This window comes from Cinclus cinclus, chromosome 13, assembly GCF_963662255.1.
Source record: "Cinclus cinclus chromosome 13, bCinCin1.1, whole genome shotgun sequence".
Lineage (NCBI taxonomy): Eukaryota > Metazoa > Chordata > Aves > Passeriformes > Cinclidae > Cinclus > Cinclus cinclus.
The window spans coordinates 18382141-18404526 of NC_085058.1; the positions used below are offsets into that span (position 1 = coordinate 18382141).

At 43.9% G+C, this 22386-nt stretch overlaps 1 protein-coding gene across 4 annotated transcripts in view; it reads left to right on the forward strand.

Annotated features, from left to right (window-relative positions):
* The window catches only part of LRRC28 (leucine rich repeat containing 28), a 49924-nt gene extending 45906 nt beyond the window's left edge, over nucleotides 1-4018 (forward strand). For all 4 annotated transcript variants that reach the window (XM_062501178.1, XM_062501177.1, XM_062501180.1 and 1 more), the window contains one exon: nucleotides 1127-4018. In XM_062501178.1, coding sequence (XP_062357162.1) covers nucleotides 1127-1199 — 73 coding nt within the window. In that variant the 3' untranslated portion in view covers nucleotides 1200-4018. The remainder of the gene's footprint in view (nucleotides 1-1126) is intronic.
* Nucleotides 4019-22386: the final 18368 nt, after the last annotated feature.

Sequence of the window (22386 nt, forward strand, 5' to 3'; positions counted from 1 at the left end):
AGCTGTTTTGGAAGAGCACTATATTAACATTCTAAATATAATAATTAAAATTATATTCTTCTGCATGGTTTTCACTTGTTTCAAAAATAGTTATCATTCCTTCCCTTAGACAAGAATGTACTGTGTTCTGCAAAATGCCTTTAATGAGTCCAGTCTTAAGTAGCTGACGTTTGATGCAAATCCACAGAAAATGAGATCTAAACAGGGCAACCTGTCATCCTTATCTCTGTAGCTTGTGCACTTGACATGGTAAGATTATGTGGAATTGTGGAGGTGTGATAGCTGGTTTAGAAAGATGTGAAGGACAGGGTTTCTGTTCTAAAGAGCTTAAAGTGACCATGAAAACACACAGGGTAGGGATCCTGGGCATTTGAGCAGCACTGATTAGCACATGCCACATCCATGCCAGTAACTCCTGCCTGGATTTCCATATCACATTCTGTATCCTCTTAGAGGGAAGGAGAGTTAAGTGTTGGACTGGATTTCTGTATCTGAAAAAGCACAGATGCCATGAGTACTGGGTAAAGTGTGATTTCTGGGTTAGTGAAAAAACAGATCTGAACATTTTTAAGGCAGATATCTCAGTCCCTGCCAGGCTGGGGCAGGAGCAGGGTCACGGCGAGGCTCGGATCACACTTGCACAGTGCCATCCCTGCTGCTCTGCGTGGCACGGTGTGACAGCACTGCCTGTCACTCATCCTTTCTGAAGATCTGCCTGTTCACTCTGCTAACCGGGGAGGACACTGCCCTTCAGTCATTTCATGCCTACAAGCAGTAATTTAAGAAACACACGAGCAGGGCCGAGGCTGCCCAGCTATTTTCCTGTCAGCTGCTAAACCTGCTGGCTGTGACACTCAGCCACACCCTGCTCAGAGAGAAAAACCACACACTGCTGCTCTAAACCCAGTGCATAAGAAACCAGGAAGGTTTTGAGAACCCCTGCAGTGTTTGGTGTCAGAGACAGCAAATGAACCTGTGCTTTTTCTGGGCTGTAGAGATGGGCTAATCCTCTATTTTCCAAACCAGCACATTGTCTGTGTGGAATGGAGCCAGGAGTTTTAATCTTTACTGACAACTGTTCCCCCCCCCCCTCTCCTTTTTTTTTTCTATTTTTTTTTTCTCCTAGGAGGACAACTGTTAGTTTTGTGGCATACTGCTGCTCCACCCAGTGTCTGCAGACTTTTGACCTACTGAGTTGATAAACATTTCAACCTCCTCAGTGCTGCCAGTGTAAAGCTGCATTTGATGCCGTGTCCCCTTGGTACTGGAATACCGTGTGTGCGTGTGCCAAAGCAGCAGAAGTGCCCAGTCAGGAGCACTCTGAGACACTTAAATCCTGCCCTATCAAATCTGGATGAACTGCTGGAATTTTTCAGAAGTGTAAATACCGAGCTTTTAAAAGTATTAACTTCTGTCTCCTCTGAGGCAGCACACAAACGAAACACATTCACGAGCTCTGACTTCAGGATTTCCAGTATTTTTAATATGTACCTGATTTCAGGTTGACCCATTGCATCATTAGAGGCAGTTGGATCCCTCTAACAGGGAAAAAAAAATCAGTCACGGCAAACAAATTTTTACTTATTCATCCCTATCCTCTTACCCTCTACAGCTGCCATCAGGTGTATTGCTGTATTACTTTGATGGATCCCCGTAATTTTTCCATAGAATTCAGCCTTATTTTCTCCCTCTCATCTTAATGTTTACCCCAGCAGAGTTATACCAGTTGTATACCAAGTCTTTGACAGTTCTCTGTGGTATTTAAATCCACATGCTAAAAGCAGATCTTTCTTTCTAGTATTATTAAATACCACAGTGATTTAATTGGAGTAACTAGGATATGTCTGGAGACTGAAGATCCTGTTTCAGTGAAGGCTGGTACTGATGCCTACACTAAGGGCTCTTGCTCCAGCATGTTTGAGGGTGTGTTTTCTTTATTTTCATTGCTTTATTTTTAGAAATAGTTCTCCTTTTGTTCCATTGAGATCTTCAGGAAGAAGACAACTTTTAAGTATCAATTTCCCTTTGAAAAAATCCAGCTAGTAATATGATAGCAAATCTTTATTATATTTTTACAGTTGCAGGCTATAGATCTGCAAAGAGCTGGTCTTGATCTTTTTCTAGATTCAGTGTTTAGCTGATTTGTCCAAGTGTGTCAGTGGATTGTGTGCCTTGGAGAAGGTTGGAAATCCAGGAGCAGATGTGTATCTCCATGCACAGGTATATTTGCACACGTGGATACCTGCACAGAAGGGCTGGGACATTTGTTTCCATACGTTAATGGCAGATTAGGTTCAAATTGCCACTCACTATCGTATTTGCAGGAATCTTTTCTGTTACATCTTCTTCATTTTAAATAAAGAACAAAGGATGGAAAAAAGGCCCAGAATGCCTACATGACTAAACATTTTGATTTTATACCGAAACAGTTTATAGATGATTAGCCGCTCTTGATTTGTTTTTGAACATATAATTTTTTTAAATATAATTTTTTCTTTCTTTTTTTATTTTTTTACTTTCTATTTCTTCGGTATAAACCACTTGTTGATTTAGCACAGAGTGCTGCTCTGTGCAGTAGGTAGTTACAAGCTGAAATAGATATGAATGAAACAGTTTGTTATAAAAATGGCAAGATAAAGAGACTTATTTGGTAGTGTATTAGCATATGTTGTGGTGAGGTGTGCGTACTTTGAAGGCAGGAGGCATTAAAATGTTTTCCTGTTGCCAAAGAAGCATTTGTTCCTTCTGCAGGCTTCCTGGCATCTCTTCAATAAATAGAGTATCTTAAGAGCTTAAAAGAGTACCAAAAAGGCAGTTTTGAGGGTGGAAATTTTAGGTTGTGCATGTTACTTGTAAAAATCTTTCCTGGTTTTATTGGGTTGGTTTTAGAGAGTTGAATTAGCATTAAGAAATGTAGAACTTAATCCTTCAGGAATGCAAGTATCATCTACTGCTTAAGAATTGTGAAACTTTCTAAAATCCCATTTATTATATCTGCTTTGCAGTAGGAGAAAGAGCCATGTCCAGGCAGCCTTGGTGCTTTTGGATTCCAGTCTGTCGTTTCCCAGGTTTGTTTCCATGTTGGAATCCCAGCAGGTCCAGCCACCCCACAGGGCTCACTGCTGAGGCAGCAAAATCCACCTTCAGCTTTATCCTTTTCCTTCAGTACCTCAGAGCTGAGATGTAAATTGCCCATGTACAATTATATCTGTGTCACAAACGTGCAAGTGTAGGACAGAATCCACTTTTCTAAAAACAGATTATAAAAGCTGTGGTTACAGATGTTAATTTTTATATGATACTCTGATCAGGAATTTAAAGTAGTATTTTTTACTATGGCTTCATCTGCCTTTGAAAGAAATGTTTTCTTGGAAGTTTTTGTCCTCTTTTTATAGCAAGCTGTAGATTTGAAATCACAGTTTATATCTGAATTCAGTCTGTAAATACTATTTTGGAGTTAAATCTGGTTGTGATCACCTAAAAGGCATTAGCATTTGTTTTATTAGGAGTCAAGAAGACTGAATCTTGATTTTATTATTATAATTGTTTATTTATTATTTTCTTTCTTCTCCCCATAATCTAATTATTTCTTATTGAGTCTGTATCAGTCTCTTTATTATTGTCTCCAAGTGCAGTTCAGAAGAAATTTAACCTGTTCTATAAGCAGGATGAGTCTTAACTAACACTTTAATAGATGATATTTCAAGAATGGAATGTTCAATAAATAAATGACTTAAACATGCAATTGAAGCTGAAATGTCATACCCTATTTTTATAAAACAAAGAAGAGGAAAGCCAATATATAGATAAGAATGCAGCTTAAATTCGTGTTTGATGCTTTTGGGTTTTTTTTAATATGAACAGTGTTTGTATTCATCTGTATCTTTGGGTGATATTCTTCTAGATTAAAATAACTCCATTCTCACTTGTCCAAATTTTTCTAAAGTTGTTCTGCTGTAAGAATATTTCATAACCAGCAAGCATGAGAGCCAGCTATGCAAATTGCAAAGGGGAGAGGAAGCTTGTTGCTGACTGAACTGTGCATCACTGTTTTTTCAAGGTGCCACAATGCTTGGACTTCTTTCTAGTTGGTTTGCTTCTGGGTAATTTTTGATTTCTTGCTCTGGTTTGTCAGGTTAGCTCCCACTGATGTAGTTTTTTCTGTGTACTACAAAAAATCAGCTTCCAGATGCTGAAAAAAGTGAAAATTTAAGAAGTTTTTTTGTTGTTGTTTTAACAGTACATCTTAATTCTTATCTTAGGTTGGGAGCAGGAGAAGTTTTTGGGTTTTTATCTCAAGGCATTACAAAGAGAAAGGTGCAGGAGAGGAATGAGATGAAGTAAGTCTTTAACCCATTGATACTGCTATAAAATCTTTTCTTAGTAAAGATTAACTCCCATTATAATTAGGGATCACAGGCATAATTTTTGTTTAAGTTGTGATAACAGGCACCATGTTGATAAAATTCAAACCCTATATAGAGGTAGCTTTTTTTTCTGCCACAAAGGAAGTGGAGGAATCTCTGGCTTTGTTTGAAAATCCTTTTCAGTGGTTTTGCCATGGACACTGTTCAATGTGGAGCACTGTTCTTGAGAACCTTCCTCATCATCCCTCAGAGGATCAGAAATGCCCTTTCCTGTGCAAAGAGTAAGGTCTAACATAAAGAAATGTGTATTTTTCTGTTTTGATGCTTCTCCTGGGCTCTTAGCATGGTTCATTACAAACCTCCTATTTACTTGGTTGTGGTGAGGTTGAGATGTTGCTCTGAGCAGAGCCATGCTGTTTATTGCCAAGTTGGCTTCAATTCCTGCAGATTGAATTCTGCTGAATCCCTTTTTCTGGCATTGAAGGGAGCACAGGACTGTTCTAACACCCGTGTGGGAGCAGCGTGTCAGGTTCTACTGACATCACAGCCCAGCTGAAGACTGGAGAGTGACAAACCTGTCACTAGAGAGGACAACTGGCTTTTGAAGGCCACTTTGGCCCCACCAGAGTACCACTGATAACAGAAGAACTTTTACCCTGATGTCAGTGGACAATGAGTCGAGTTTTAATTGATGAGAGGGAAGAATGTGTGTTACCAACTTCGTGTTTCTTGCAAAAGCTGGGACAGCACCAGAATCTATGGCTGCTGCTCTGTCTGCAGCTGCACTTCCATAATTCCAAGATGTACCTATCTTTGCCTCTTATCTCCCTCTTAAAACTACTCATGTTGTTGCAAAATGTTATAGTTAACTTGTGATGGAAGAGGCTGAATAAATTGAATCCAGAGTTTTTATTACCTTTTTTGTATTACAGACCTGTTTTGTAAGAGACCGAAGGTCTGGTGGAAAGAAATGGCAATTTTCATGTGAAGTCTTCATTGCTTTTGCTTTCATGTGCCCTTTCTTGGATTATAACTTGAACTTGGTCTGCAACTGAGTTCATTCTGTGTCTGTGGAAAGCACATGTGCATTGCTTTCTTGTTCTGTATTAACCAAATGTCACTTAGTGTGAAGGTGAGCTTGCTAGATGGTTTATTTAAAGTTAGTGGTGCAATTATTGTATGTGCTTGTTAATAAACTATATTTTTGGATAGAATTACTGTTCATTCAAATTAAGGAAATTTTTGCTCCTGGGACTATTAAGCTATGTTAGAATGTAGCACTTCATTTACATTTCAGTTCATTTGCATTGTAATTAGCTATTAAGTCTCTTGTCCCAAGGCTGAAGAGGTGGGGTGAAGACACTAAAAGCACTCCCAAGCCCAAAACACCACTTCAATTCATTTAATTCCTTTGTGTCAGACAATGTAGTTCATCAGATCTTGCATAATAGGATCAAAACCCATATGGAAACGTTACTTCAGACCCTTCCAGGGACTGATCAAAGGGAAAGTAAGTTTCAGTAGGGCTGTACTGCCACCCTCGTAGTCCATAGATGAGGCTGTGGTTCATGGATTCCTTACTAAGCAGCATTCAGCAGCTTTTTTTCCTCATTTAACAGATATCATAGGAACAAGGCTGCCAAAAATAAGTAGAAATTAAGCATCTGTTTTTCCAGTTGTTTCACTCTTTGCTATGCAGCATTTTGCTTCAGTCAAAGCTGCTGCTCTTCATGTTGTGATGAGTTCTTTGAGCTGGATGCTGTCTGGATTTCTTTGTGTTGGGTGAATACTCAGTATCCATTCTCCAGTGAGACCTGGTGGCCAAGGTGACTCGGATGAGTTGTCAACCTTGCAGGTTTAGGTGCTGTCCAGACTTCCCCTGAAGCCTGTTTGGTACTTAGTTTACAATTATTTGCCTTTTTTGTATTTTACAAGTGACAAGGTAACTTTTCCTACCCTTGCTGTGGAAGTAACCTCTGTTTGCCTGGCAGCAGCAGGAGGATGTGAGTCCCTTAATAAACGGGAGAATGACCCTTAACCTATAATTTTTACCAACCACTGATGTGTCCCTTATGAATTAGAAAGAAAGAAATGGGAGAGCTTAACATCCTTTTCCTTTGCAATTAAAAGTACTTGGCATAAATGCAAGCTAAGTGGAAACTTCAGTGACTGAATAATGCTATTGTATGCAGGAAATGAGGAGAGCTGAGATCTCACTTGGAAAGGCACTGGATGTTTTGTGACTTCTTAGCCAAGATTTAGGGCTGTTCTGTGTGGTGACATTTTGAGAACTTGGGAGCCGAGTTGAACCCACTGCATCTGTGCCCCCCAACTTCAGCAACAATTTAATATTACAGTAGAACCCTCTCTATCCTGCACTGAAGAATCCCACCGGCATTTGCTGTAGCTGGGTCAGGACTGTCAGATTTCTGTCTGCTGCTTCAGCAAGAAAGAAAGCAGGAGTTGACCATATGCTTTTTTTTTCTTTCCACATTTTAAATAATAAACCCCTACGTCAGGCTCTTTCAGCACCGATTATGACCTTCAGACATCTCCTGCTCCCAGGCAAAGACCTTGACACATCTGTGAGAGATCTTGAGTCTCAAGAAGGAAAGTGGTTCTGTTGTTGGAGGTGCTGAAGTGATTTGACTTTCTGATGATGCCTTCCAAGTGGCAATCAAGGGCTAATTTCTCAAGTACCCTGATGCTCTTTTGTATGTTCATGAGGAATGTAAATATTGACTGGCTCTTCCTGCCAGAGAAAGCTGCCACTCATGGAGTCCTGTCCTGGTGCTAAATATGACTATGGCCACGTGATGAGGACTGGCCACGAAATCACAGAATATGCTGAGCTGGGAGAGACCCGTCAGGATCATCCAAATCCTGGCCCTGCCACAGGACACCCCAAGGTGTTCTGCCGTCATTTGCTGTGAACCTCACAAAGTTATTAGGAGGGTTTGTTTATCCAAAATCAGTTGAGAAAGCTTTCTTGTAATGAAAAATGCAATGCTGTGTTCGTTTATTGATCAGCACTATGAATGTTCTCTAAGTGCAGTATTATAACAGCAAATCAAACTATTTGATTAAGAAAGCAAAAAAAAAAAAAAAAAAAGGACATTGTTAAATCCCTTTTGGTGCATGTAGGGTCCCCTGGGAACACTAACATTTTGTTTAGGAATGAGAACAAGAGCTCATAAGTCATAACATGCAGGTATGGTCTGAAGATGCTGACGACATTGCCTGGATCTCATGAAAAAAGAAATTTAAGAACATAACCAGTGTTTCTTCTAGGGGTAAATACTAACTAATTGTATCAAATATGCCCAGTTTTGGTTTTGTTGTGCTTTGAACTCCTAAAATTCTGCACTTGTAGCTATTATTTCAGTCTTACTAGGTTTCCTTTATACTGCAGAGTTCTAGCAATTGATTTTTATTGTTAAAACAATTAGAAGAATCAAGTTGAATATTGTTGGGTCAGTTCATGATAACTGTGATTGCTTTGCTGGCACAGAAGTTCCAAAGCAGTCTGAGCATGGACTTGAATTTGGCTGCCTTTGATCTTGCTGTGTCTCTGTTGGCTCTCCAATTTCGTTTTGCAAAAAGCTGAATCAATGGAGATGATACATGAAGAGAAGAGTTACCAAGAGAAACAGCTTTAACTTTCTTCAGAAAGCCTGGCTTGGAATAGGGCTGGCAAGGTCTCCTATATGAATTCCAGGTAAGTGCTCCTTTTAAAGTAGGATGAAAAACAGTGGGTTGTCCAGGCAGTAGAGAACCCCATGTCCAAAAGTACCAAGATTAATATATTCACATCTTACTGTTCTATATCTTTGTTTCTATAAAAACTGAGTAACTGCCCAATAGGGAGTTTAGTTGTATCTTACATCTTTGTGGATTTAAGATTGATTTTATACTTCTGACACGCTCATTACTCTTCACAGTGTAATTCCTCTTCTGTTTCTCTGCCTGTATGGCTGTAAATAATAGCTCTTGTTTCCCCCCTTGGTCCTCACTCCTGACCAGAAAACGTTGTTCTACTCTCTGGTTGGAAAACACCCTTGCTGTGGTCCTGTTACGACCAATATTAAAGCAGTTTGTTACCTGTGTGGTGGCACAGGTTTTTGCTCCACCAGGGAAACCACTTAATCACATTTCTACACAATTACCTGGATCACAAATGTGTCTTCTGTCCTGGCTGCAGATGAACTGAGGGATATCTGACTTGCATTAATGAATTAATGTATATTAAATAAGTACTTTGTATCAGGTTTTTAGATCTAGCAGTATCTAATCCTGGCTCTTAAACCTCCATTATGAAACACGGAGGCTCAAATTTCTCCAGTAGCTCGGTCTAAACTGTAGCCAAACTTCTGTCTGATCCCTATAAAGATACTTAGGAGTAGGTTCGAATTGAAAACCTCGATTTGATTATCTCCTTTTTCCCTCCTCCCTCCAGGAGGCTCAGATGGTGCAGGAACTGATACCTACTAGCTAGAAATGTCTTTCCAGGTCAGTGCTGTGCCAGCTGCCCTCCCCGCCGCGCCGCTGTCGCGCTGGCTGCCAGCCCTGCCCAGCTCCTGCTCGCTGGTCCCGAGCTGCCAAGATGAAAAATATTGATTCCAGTCCATCTCATTTAAGTATTATCATGAGGTGTTCACAGACATGCTGGGACTGGTCTTTTACTTACAGAACATTTATCCAGAGGGATCTGGTGTGTTATGTAGCAAGAAACTGCAAGAGGCAGAATGAATTTACTGTTTTCACTTACAGTCAGTAGCCTGAGACCTTACTGTAGCTTTAGCTATTCTTGATTAATTTCATATGATGCTTCTATTCCAGAATAAAAGTGCCTTATTATGAAAGAATTTCATTCTTTTAATTTCATTTGGGAATAAATATATCTACACACCTGGTATTTAAATCTGAGAGAACTATTCCTTTATAAATTTACACCCTGTTCTGTTTTGGATCAGCTCTCCTGTGTAGCTAAATCCTTGTATTAATTTAACAAGATCTGATTTATTGCTCAAAATTCTTTATTTTGGGAAGTACCTGGTTGGAAAATAAAAATTCTGCTTGCAAGGATAAGACTGGGTGGAGAGGGGGCAAATGAAAAATTGTAAAAACAACTAGTTTGGAAGCACTGTACTGGAAAACATTGTTACATGTCAGGTCTTATTCTGCTGTTTTATTCTGAAACATCTGGCTTTTGACACTTAAAAAAAGACTATTTTGATGTTTTTCAAATTGAGAAATACAGATTTGAAACATGGCATGGAATATTTATGTTTCCTGCCATGACAATGTCTTTTATGTCTCCATCATCCTATTTTCTGGTGCAAACACAGCTGGCAGGAATGGTTTGGACTGACTTTGCTCTGCCTGGGTGTTAAGGTAAGAAGCTGCCCTCAGAAGTCACTGTCTGTCACAGCCCTCCTTGCTGGATGTGGTTTGAGTTCCATGGGTACAACCCAAGGTCTCGGCAGCAGCTGCGGTTTGCTCTGTGTCCTGTGTGAAGCTGGTGAGGGAGGAGCTGGTAAGGAGATGTTTTTCTCTCTGATAGTGTCCCCAGGCCTGTGAGTGGCACAGTGGTGATGGGGACATGTTCCCCTTGTTATCTGTGTCCCAGTGTGACATTCTGCTCTGGTGTAGAGCTTTACTTTAAAGCTTTCTGTGTTCTAGCTGCTCGGATCTGGCTCAGGTGCCAGAAGAGTCCTGTTGTCACAGGAAGGATGTGCCTGTCCACAGTGCAGCATGTGCACTCTGGATGCATAAGCACAAGAGAGAGCTTTCCTAAAGATGTATTACTAAGCTCTTTAAGATTTAATGCTTTCTTGAAGTTCAAACCGGTGTAAGGGAAGGCTTAAGCAGCTTAAAGGGTTAAAATGATCCCTGACTGTGTCCTTCAGAGGGTTTAAAGACCCTGCAGCAACCCAAGCAGGCCACCTGTTCCTCTCCCAGACAAACAGGTTCCCCCCTTGACCTTTATTCTGCCACCCTTCAGATTTGCCTGGCCTGGCTCCATGTGTAGAGTGATTGTTCTGAAGTTTGTCATTGTTTAAAATGCCACTTGCCAGAGTTTAATGTGCACAGCTGCAACCTGAGCCATCGCCGTGTGTTAATAAGGCTAAAACCATTGGACTGACACCAAAAGATCTGCTTGCACTTGGCATGTCATAAATTAATATCATTCTTACCTGCCAGGGATGATTCACTGCTGGCTCAAAGCGTATTTAAACTTTGGAGGATGCCAACAAACTGGGCGGTGGTTTGACCCGCCACGTGGCCCGGCACTGCTGCTTTCCCTGCCTCTGCCTTGTTGCAGTGTGTCGGGAAACAGAAGCTCTTTATGGCCTTATGAGAGCTTGTGTTTGTGTGCTGCCCTGGCCCTCCTGCCCCCATCTGCCAAAGGGCTGGCCTGTTTGTGGGGACATCTCGCTGCCTTTCAGATTCCTGGCTGGACTGTTGCTGCCGGGTTTGGGAGCGGTCCTGGGGGTTAATGCTTGACTGGACCGTGGCCTGTTTTTGCAGCAGCTCCAGAATGCTCTCATCCCACTGACCTATCAGGCAGGTTGTGCCAGCATCCCAGAAACTGCAGATAAATTCCTTGTTAGAGGAGCACACTTGACCAGCTAACAGCTCAGAGCAGGTGGGTTAAGCTGGTGCCCGGGGTAGGGAGCCTTGGAGGCAGGAAGGGATGGCCCACATGGGAACCAGGGAGATCGGATTGCAGGGTTATATGCCAGAGGTTGAACGTGCTCCCTGGAGCCCAGACTTTGGGGCTCCAGTGTCACAGCAAGTGCCCAGCAGGGAGGTGCTGCTCTGTCCCCAAGGATGTGCTGAGAGCCAGCAGTGCTGCTCTGTTTGTCCAAGTGCTTCCTGGCTGCATCCAGGGAGCTGCAGTGCTGGAGACTGGAGTGCTGCCCTGGGCTGTTAAAGGGCAGGGCCAAAGAGGAGATGGGAAGGGATAGGAGACAATTAAAGACATTTTGCCCTTTCTCCTTCAAGTCCATGGATGGGGAGAAGGTGTCTCTGGTGGTCTGGTGGTCTGTTCCTGTATCTTTTATATAATGACTTGAGATTTATCTCCTCACATTCTTCCCTCAGGGCTAATGTGTTCCTCATAAAATACTGTGAAGGCATAATGTGCTCCTTTAGCTAAAACTTCTCCTTTGTTTTCCATAGTGTCCCCATTGCCTATTTACTTTGGCTCATCCAAATAATTTGTTAAATACCAGGTTTGCATAAGCAGTCCTGTGTGGACTTGGGACCCCTTAAACCTCCCTGTGGACATTAGGAGGACATTAGAAACAGCCCCCATATCTGCCTGAGATCTGTTTCAGTCTGGAAATGTTGCAAGTGTTGCAGGGAACTGGGTGTAACCATGATCTGGTAGGGGTAATTATGGTCGGCAGTGCCAGGAGCAGCCTGCAGCCCTCCTCATGTTCCCCACCACAACTGCACACGGCCTGGCAGCCTAACCCTGGTGGAACTATTGCATTATCCTCACCACTGAATCCACTGGCTTTTGTTTTCCTTTCCAGCAGGAAAAAAAAAAATAATTACAAATTGTCTACTGTGTGTAGGTAAAAAATGAGGAATCCTGGAAAGGGATCATCCTATCCAGCAGGACAGACAGGAGACCCAGTTTACCTAATGACATGGTTGTGGTCACCTCCTGAAGCACGTTCAGAGCTGAAGCAGAGGTTAGACAGAGTGTCTAGGACAAGGATTGCAGCTCTCCTCTGCTCAGCTTGCAGACACGTGGTGACTGAGCTGCATAAAGGCTCATGCTGTCTATATTTTATTTTGTGGGTAGTGCGGGCTGTTGGTTTTATTATTTTCTCTTTATGCAAGACTGACAGGGAGCGTAGAGCTGGTTGCTGGGCAGTGGGGATTGCAGTTGGTAATAAAGGTCTGTTTTCTCACTTCCTCTATTTTTGTCTCTGGGCAGGATGAGGCACATCAGGGGAAAATCTGACTTGAAACAGAAGCTCAATTTTTAAGCTGGAGTTAGACATTCCTGCTGAGAGAGGTTTGCTCACACCACAGCTGTCCGTCACCTCGGGGCACAGTGCTGAGGCTGCTCACTCACAGCAGCCCTGGGGGTGCCACGTCCCTTCTGGACAGATCTGGAGGGGACACTCGTACCCCAAACCCCTTATTAGTTTGCCAAGTGACATTTTGGTGCCTGGGGCAGAATGTCTGCTTGGTTGTCCCCCAGGCCTTGTGAGCATACTGAAAAAGTGACATACGTTCTCCTGTGAGGAGGAAACAGTCCTTACCAGGCATGGAGTCAGGACTCCCTAGTTTTACACCTTTTCTTCCTCTTTCTGGCTCCTATGGAAATTCTCTGTATCCTGTGAGCACAGAGATGTCTCTGTGTGTGAGACCCTGCCGGTGGTCTGTTACTGCAGGAGGATTTTTTTGCTTGCAAGGAGGATTTTGCATTCACCAAGTGCAAACTTTTCTCTGGAAGAGCTCTGGTTTCAGTACAAATCTCTGAATCTCTCCAGGTGAGTCTGTTTTCAACAAGGTCACCGGATATCCTCACATCTGCTCAGATGAGGAGATGAATGAATCCAGCTGAGCTGTATTTCGTGTGTGCCCTCTCTAAAATGAACTGCAGAGCTGATAAATTCTTCACCCCTTGCCCCTGCCAGCTCTTCGAATTGCAGCTTCTTTCAAAGCTCAAGCGAAAAGTGCTGGAGTGGCACAGCACCACTGCAAGTGTCACTTCAGGGACAGGCTGCAACAAGTCTGAACATGTACTATAAAGCCTCCCTGGAAGGGGGGGGTGCCAGTCCCTCTTCTCCAGGGATAGTGCTGGGATGTGGGTCTTTCACTTGTAACTTCAGTTAGAAGCAATGGAGAATCGGTGTTCAGCACTGCTGCAGGCAGGAGGGGAGGGCTTGTTCCGCTTGGGATTGCTGGTCAGTAAATGTTACAGCAAGAGCCTGTAGCTGATATTAATGGATTTTGGTTTTTGTATAAAGAAGATCAGAATCTGGCCTGAGGTGAGGGTGTTTGTGCTTTGGCAGTGGGTGTGAAAGGAGAAACTCCAGAGGGTTGGGTGGCAACACGCTGGTTCTGTTCTCTTCCGTAGATGGCCTTCCGGAGACACTCTGGGTGAGTGGAAAATGTAATGAAATTCCCAGAGCCTCCTGGTGCACTACCAAGGTATTCCTGCCAGCTTTCCAGCCCGAGATGTTGGTGCAGCTGTAGGGGCCCAGGCCACAGATAGAGGTGATTGCAGATTAACCCCCAACAAAGCAGGAGTACTGAGGGAGAGGTTTTCTTCACCTGGGCAATAGCCTACAGGAGAGCCACGTTTACCTTTGGGGTGAAATGAGCTAAACCAAGAGCCCATAGCAGATCAAGCTCTTTTCAAACTGCCGTTGTTTTTTAAAAGCTTACTTGTTTGTTCTGCTTCACAAATTGAGCAGTGCAAGCAACAGTAAAAATGTGGTGCATCCCAAATTCTTGCTGTGAGGATGGGTTTCGTGACCACTGCAGTCTGCATAAGGTCTTTAGATCCAAACCATCTGTGGGGCTCAGAGTATGCAAACTATTCATGTTGTCTTAAAGATTTACCAGGGAACAGGCCTTAATGTGCCAGAATCTGTAGGAAAACAGAGACCTGCACCACTGATGGTCCTGGGGGTCTTGTTTGAAGCTTCTATTGAATAGATTGATCATTGTCCTGCAGCGTTTAGTGGTGGAAAAAGAAGCAGGGAGGGGGTTTAACAAGTGTCTCATATGGTTTGTGTTGTCTCTGCTGTGCTGAACCTTTCTTTCTGCTCACACAGCAGGGTTTTGCTTTGCCTCTGTTTCCTTTGTGCAGATGGCAGCAATAGGTTTCGTTTCCCCCCCAGCCGTCAAATTAACAGCCTTGGCGAGCTTTCCTTTGCTGGCTAGTTTTGGGTGGTGCTGGAGAATTGCTCCACTCAGTACATTTCCAAGTCTGGATTTTTAAGCCAAGCTCTATAAAAATAAACTTTTTTGTTGTTGTTGTTTATTTGTTTGAGAGAAGGGACCTTGGGAAAGCAGATATGAAATTTGTTCTGACTATATTTTGTCCGCTTAAGGAGTTGGCTTTGAGTTGCATTAGAAGAGCAGATTGGCTTCTTGCACAAATCTTCCACAAGCAGTAGGCTGAATTGGGAAAAGCTGGTGGGCAGAGGTACTGGAAACAATCTTCTGAGTTACAGGATCCGCAGGAGGGACTAATGAAAACTCTGGCCTCGTATCTCCACACACCACAGTGAAGCTGTTCGACCCACCCAGTTCAGCTTCAGAATATCATGATATCCTAAGCTGGTGAATTTGCAGTGTGATTTTCCTCTTCTTTCCTCCAGTCACAGTAACCCAAATCAATCTCAAGGAGCAGTAGCAGAATGGCAGCCCCTCACCATGCACTAACACCAACATTTATCTTAGAGAGAAATTAGTGATCTGAATTGCTCCATCGATACCAATGCTGATGCAAGTAGATCTGAATCAGAAACAGGTGAAGGATTGACTTTTATTTTACAAATGTAACAACCCAACCCAGAGGAAGATAGGAGCAGAAGGTTTCCCAAACCTTTGCAGAAAGCTTGTGGGAGGGACATAAACTCAAACTGAGCCAAGTGCTCCTGAGCCCTTGTGCCTTTACTACATATAAATAAATTGTGTGTATATTTATAGTAGATATAGTTTATATGCTAAGGGAACTTAGCACAAATCTGAAGTTCTTTCGTTGCCTGCCTGTATGCCTTTCTAACTCAACAAGCTCTGCTCTTGGCACCTCTCTGTAGTACAGCAGCATGTGTGGGCACATCTAGGCTCTAGGTTGGAAGATTTGTGCACCCCTGGTGCATCTTCACCTTCTGCGTTTTACTCCGTCGCAGAGACCTGTGCTGTGCCAGAGACTGCAGGATACAGGCTTTTGGCTATCTCCTCTATCTTGAGGATGTAGTTTGAAAGTTACTCATCAGGTGTTTCATTTAAACTTGGTCCTACTTGAAAAAGATCCTGTATATCCAGCACGGTGCCATGCCAGGAACAACAAAAGCTCCAGAGCCCCTGCTCAGGCTCACATTTGTTTCTCACATGTGTTCCAGGACTGCTCTCCTCAAACCTCCTCACTGGTTGTTTTCCTCTGTTGCTAGAGCCGTATGTCTCCAAAGGAAGGCCCAGCTCTGCCATTTGAACAATCCTCCTCCATCTGCTGCTCCTGCTCCTGCTCCTGGAGCTGTGTGTGGAGCGGCAGCGCGGTGACGCCAGGCCTGCAGACGCTGCCTCGGTCTCTCTGTCACTCCTGTGTTTTCAGGGAGCCAGGCTGGGTGAGGCCTGACCAACTTGCATTTTAATGCTGGGCTTCAGTGCTTTCCGTTTGCCATCAGCAACGAGGATAAAAATTTACTGCCCATTCAGACCTGCTGTTCTTGGAGAAGCAGCAGATTGCTGCTGTGCTGCTGCTGCTGGCAGTTAGTTCCCAAACGTGGTCTTTACAAACCTGCCCTCACCACGAGGAATAAGGCAAAATCTAGTCAGATCTACTCCACAGTTTCAGCTCTCTGTAGGCTAAACCTATGCTCTAGGTTTAATTCCTATCTCCTGCTCAGCTGGACTTTTATTTCAGTGGAAACCATAATCTGCACAGCAGGCCTCAGATTTCAGGGGGTTGTGCAAAATGGACTCAGAGATGCATCAGATGTTTTCTATCCTTATCAATGTGCAATATTAAGGGTAAAACCAGGCACTTCCCAGAGCACTGGAGAGGCCAGTCTCCTTTGCTCTGTGTGGGGTTTTATGGACATAGATGTGGACTGCACTGCCTGAAACACAAGTTTTTTTGTTTTAATTTACAAATTAAAAATAATACTATATTTATTTGCATCACTCGAGGGGTCTTTTGCTCACAGCTGCTTAAAAAGTGAGCTCTGGCTGCCAAGTAAAATGAAGTTTAATGTTTCAACATGCACTGAGAAGGGCAGAACTGGAAATTATCCTGCCAGCAGCAGGACACTGTAGATACAATATTTAGAACTCCATGCAAAGTGCAGAACTTGGCTGTGGCTTGTGACAGATGTGGGACTGAGGTGCAGGAAAGTGTTGCAAAATGTCAGGCACCTCCAGTGAGAAACCCCATGGCTGTGAAGGTGAGGGAGCCGTGTCCTCAGGGAGGCCCTAAGGAGCAGCTCTCTCTTGCCACACGCCAGCTGCCAACCCATGTCTGGCATTCCCATTATGGAAAACTGGTTGGGAGGTGGCTCAAATTCCTGGTTTCCTTTTAGTCCTCTCTTGTCAAGCTTTTTGCTCTGGTGAACGCTGGAAAACACGCTTGTTATGTTGGGCAGTGGTTTGCTCCTAAAAGTTGATGAGGAGAAAGCTCACTTCCCTGGGGTTGCTTTGTCCTCTGGCTGGGTGGACGTGTCCAGGGCCTGTGGGGTCTGTGTGGGCTGGAGCTGGGCACAGCTCTCAGCCTGCAGACCCCCCCAGGGCTGCAGGCAGGACACTTGTCAGGCAGGGATCTGGGGTTTTCATGTCTCTTTGAGGCCAGTGAAGTGGTTTGTGGGGCAGTGATGGCTGGTGTGGTCTCAGCTGTGTTTCATCTGACTCATCTGGTGCAGTGGAATAAATGAGCAGGGTCTAAATGTTGCTTTACTGTGGCTGAATCTGAAAGCTCAGCTATCAGTACAAGCACTGTAGGGTGAGGTACCGTATTTATTTACAGACTTCCCCTGCCTTTAGGGGACAAATGTAAGAAAAAAAGAGAGGAGTCAAGGCAGAGGAGGCTGGGGGGGGCCTGCTCTGTTTGACGGTTGCATGCAAAAGTCCAGGTCAGATCTTTTGACACTTAGCAGAAAGACTCTTTCCTCTTGTTAGTGACAAGGAAACCTGGAGGAGTCTGGTTGAGGTAGCCCAAATCAGATGGAGACAGTGTCCTGCCGAAGCCTGGGAGCTCAGGCTGGTTGTGTTGCCTGCAGGGTGAGGAAGGTTTCCTGCAGAGCAGGTGCTGCCATTACGTGCCTCCTGTAGCATGTGCCTGTTTTGTGTTGTGCAGCCTTTTGTTGCTGGCCCTCCTCAGCTCTGGATTGCTTTGTGACCATCATTTAACAAGGCAGTTTACAATGGCTCTGACACCATTTGGGTAGATGAAGTTGGCTCAAAAAGCATCCACCCACTTGCTAAACAATGCCTCAGGCTCCGAACGCATTAAACTTGCTCTGCTCTGCTGCCTACATGCAGCTTTCCAGGTGGAGTTTGTTTTTGATGTTATCCATCCCCCTTGATGGCTCGTGAGCTGGCCAACTCTCACTCCGCCTCCCATCTCTCCTGTCCATAATTTGTTGTCTAATTTTTGGGAGCCTGCTCATTCTAAAGTCTTGCACAAGCAGGGAATGGTCTTTGCTTCAGGAAATATCTCTGCCCGTTCAGCTGGGTGGAAAGTGCAAGACCAGGATTAAAATTTTAATAAAAAAACAAAGGACACTGTACGTATATTCATTGGAAAATTCTGCCTTCAGTTATCTGGACTTGTCTCACAGGGGTGTGAAGATGCCCTGGGTTAATGTAAACTCTATCCCTCTGTTTTTTTAAGAATTGGTGATTTGTTGCTGGATTTGCCTTCCTGGAATTGCAGAGACATGAAATTGTTGAGAAACCTCGATTTAAGTTCAGTTTGATGTGATGGAGACTCCAATTCTGAGCCAAGCTTTAAAAAAACCCAGCAATCATCCCACCAACAACTACTTTCTTTTTTTAACCAGAAGCATATAATCTTCCTTGGAACTTTTCTTAAGCACCAGAAGGGCGAAGAGGTGGATGTTGTGAGCTAGAACACTTTTGGTGGCAAGGACTCTGCTTTTTTTGACTTTGCTAATGCAGATCAACGTGTGTATATGTTGAAACTCACAGTGAGTAAAGAACAAACAGCTGTCTGCCATCCTGACAGAGTTGGCTGGGAAATGGCCCAAACACAGAGAATTCTTTAAAAAAAATAAAAAGAGGGGGAAAAAGGGAGAGAGGAAAGTGTCTGTCTTCAAGTATGTTTGAAATAACGAAAAGAACCGATGTGCAAAGCGATTAAGAGATCTTTGAGGATCAAAAGCCTTGATTCAGTTTTGCCAGTGGAACAAAACTTTTCATCTGTTCTTGTATGGACCTTAAAGTAGGGCAGAAGAGTGTAGTTTTTAAATTATTTCATTTCAGGATTTACTTTGGGCAGGGGGAAAGGGTTCTTTCTGTTTGTTCTTGCTCTTGTTATTCAGTGTCCTTAACACAAAAGGCCAGCCTGGCTCTGAAATGAAGAGCAGGGTCGTTCTGTGAACTGGTGGTTCATTAGTCTCCTTTTGATATGTCAGAACAGTAAGGGACCCTTTTATTTTTTTTTTCTCCCTTTCTAGTAATGTCTGTGTTCTTAAATCAAGACATCTTCCCTCATCATGCTGCAGTGGCTGAATCTTTTTTAGAGGTTTCCTAAGTGGGCTGTACCAATAATGTTCATCTCGTGCACACAGAGCAGAGAGTCGAGAGTTCGATGCATGAGGAAGCCAAACCCAAAGATTTTCAGTGCTCTGTGCAGTAAATCCTACTCCCAGCTTTGTGTTCAGTTGGAGCTGGATGCCCCCCACCAGGTTACCTCTGAGCCTGTTTTCCCTGGTAGCCTCATGTCAGCAGGACCACAGAACAAGCCTTGGGAAGGTGGATCAGGGAGACTCAGAAGTGCAAATTGCTGGATTCCAGCACCACCAGCGCAGCATCTATGTGCCCTTTCTTGGGGAAGGGATGGTGGAAGTAGCAGCAAAAGAAGATGAAGGGATCTGGGGCTGTGAGAGCGAAGACAAAAGATTGGGAAGGAGAGGACAAAACTCAGACATGTCCTTGTGTTTGTTTTTCTGCAGGGGACAGTGGAAGAGCTCCCTCTTCCTGTCCCAGCTGGCTCTAACCACTATGGGAAAAGCCTTCCTCGCAGGGCTGGAGTGTCTCTGTGGTCCTGGCATCCATGAGGCAGGGTTTTTCTTTCAGCATGGATTTACAGCCTGTAGGATCCACAGGAGAGCATGGATTGGTTCTGTAGGGTCACCAGAGCAGCTCTGGGGCACCACACACCACCACAGATGGGGTGGGTTTCAGAGCCAAGGTGCAGGTTGGGTGGGTTTAATGACAGGGGTCACCTCAGTGGGGGAAGTTGTGTGTTGGCCCTGTCTCATTGCAAAAGAGCTGGTGAGAGCTGAGAGGTTCCATGTTCCTGTTGCCACTGCAGATATTTAGGAGCAGCATCTGGTGCCACAGGTGCTTCCTGTGACCTGGAGCTGATGTACTTCTGGTGTGTGGTTTCCTGCCCTGTCGTGACTGGGGTCAGGTGGTAGGTGTGCTCTAACCTCTTCAGTGGGGCAGATGTGATAAAAGCCTGTTCTCTGTTCCAAAACCTAATTAATACAAGTCATATTTTGTCACCACATGTGCAGCAGAGATGGCAACTCCCATTGCTGCTGCTGTGGGAACCACATCCGTGTGCTACACAGACCCTGTCACGCTCTGGTGACAGACCAGTAGCACTGCTGGAAACCTGAAAACAACAGCAGCAGAAGCTGAAAACTGCATATGGCAGAGCAATATTGTGGGTTGCAGGCTGGAAAATTTCTGCTGGTAAAAATTTCTGGCAAGGTGTGGACTGCCAAATGAATTAATCTGCTTTCTTCTTTGAACTGCTTCTAGATTAGCTCTTTCTGCTTGATCCAGCACTTCTGTGTCTATATCCATGGCAGGAATGAAATGTCACCATTGATACAAGCCTGGTGTGTAAAAGTCTGTGATTACAAGCTATTCTGTGAGCAATACGATGGGTGAAAAGAATGACCTCCTATGGACTGGTGATCTCCACCCTCTTGGCCTTGAAAGCTGGCATACATTAATTTACTGCATACATTAATCTGCTGCATACATTAATTTGCTGCATAATTTTTATGCTGCTCTAACATCATCATAAGCATGTGTCATTTCGGCATATTATCAATTCTAATACAGCTGTGAGCAGCAAAATAGAGTGAAGAGAGTCTTGGTGCCTGCCTTCGGGTTGAGGGTGGAGATGGGATTGTCCATGTATTCTGTTTTGACAGCAGCTTCTCTCTTGGTGTTCACGTAAATAGTTATTTTTAGGATGATCATATATTCCCCAGTAATTGTTTTAAATGCATCAAAGAGTTCACTGATATAAAGCCTGTGATTTATGGGTTCCCGCTACTTTTTAATAGCTGAACTTAAATCCTGGATTCACTGAAGCCATTTGGAAAATTGGGATTATTCCAAGCTGGAGCAAAGGGAGGGAGACTGGTATTTTGCCAAGATCAGCAGTGATTCATTCCTACATTCGTGCTCAGCATCCAGTGAAGGGCAGAAGCTGGGAATGCTGTAAGGAGAGCTAGCAGGAGGTTATCATGTTGAAGGTGAATCTGCCCTCCTCACTCCCTCTGCTGCTGGATAAGGTCTTTTGAATGAGAAGGACCAAATTCTGTCATGTTTTTCTTTCATCCCCTCTAAAAGCTGATTTATTCATGCAAGCTCCAAGCCAACTAACTTGCCTCCTGACACTGAGGCATAGAGAGAACTGAATTTTGGCTGTTCCAAGAATGTCCCCATAGGGGTGAAGGACTGGAGAACACCTCGTGATAAATACACTTTAGAAATCCCTTACAAAGAGATGTTTTAGTGACTGCTTGGAATGAAGCAATGTCTGTATCAGGTTAGGCCAGCAGGCTCTGGCAGCATGAGTAGGGGCCCTCAGGAACCTGTCATGGAGACAGGGTGGACCCAGGACTCATTGCTGGCACATCCAGTCATGCTCCAGTGGTATTTGGCCCCTGGACCAAGTAAGAGGTGATCACAGAATAAATCAGATTGGTGCTGGTTTCATTTAGATTAGGTGATAAGTGTTGAAGTCATAGAAAAAGTGGAAACTTGCTGTGGTCAAAGGATTTTGTTTAGCCTGAGGATATTTGTGCTTTTGGTGCCTGCACCAGGGCTCAGACTCCATCTCTAGGACATACAGCCAGACAAATGGTCACTAATCCTGGGGTGTGAGGAATGAAAGGGGCTGTCTGTCCATCCTTGTTCCTGCAGCTCACAGGGGCTGAGCTCCAGCTGCACGTCCAGTAGCCATAGCTGTGGTGATGGGGAGAGCAAAGCTTTTACAGCTGAAATACTTCTTAGTTGTGAGCCCCTGGGGAGCTGCCTTCCCTCAGAGGATTCTGTCCTCCTTGTCCTTAGGCCAGCTGACGTTGGAGTGAAATTTCTCATATTTTTGCTCTCCCAGCCCTGGGAGAGAAGCTCAGGGAGTTGGTAAAGTAAATGGACCAAATATCCCAGCATAGTTCAGTCCCCACAGAAAGGAAAGGAATTTTTTCCTGTCTTGCAGAGCAGAGGCACAGCCGAGACTGTGTTTTCTTCTTTTCCTGACATATCATTCCCGTTATGTATTTTTGAAATATATTAGTACTGAGAGCACTGCTGTTGTGATCAGGAGTCAAAAATAGCCAAATTTATATTTGTGGATAAAAGGCAGTAATAAACCCCTGAAGTTCCAAACACATAGAGGAGCATTGACATCTAAATACCAGAAATTCTAAGCCCTTACCTTGCTAATTCATGTGGCATTTGGAGGGGCTGTGGATTTTTATTTCATCCTGGTATTTGTGGTATTTCCTGCCATTAGTATAGGAAAACCCTTGTGTGGTAAATGCCGGCTTTTTCCTCCGTTGGTGGCAGCCACCGAGACTGAAGTTCATGAAAGGCAAGCCATCCTTTTCAATACTGAAGGATCTCTGAGGTACCCGGGAAGGGAAAATCTCATCAGGGTTGAATGAGGCTGTTGGCACCATGACCGCTCCGAGCAGAGTCACATCTTGTCTCCAGATCCAGGAATCTGGGGCTCAGAATCCATTGGGTGGCTTCAAAAGCTGTAGCTTGGAAACAGCACTGATAGTAATTTTATCACAACCTCTTAAAAGTGATCTGCGGATAAAGGTTTCAG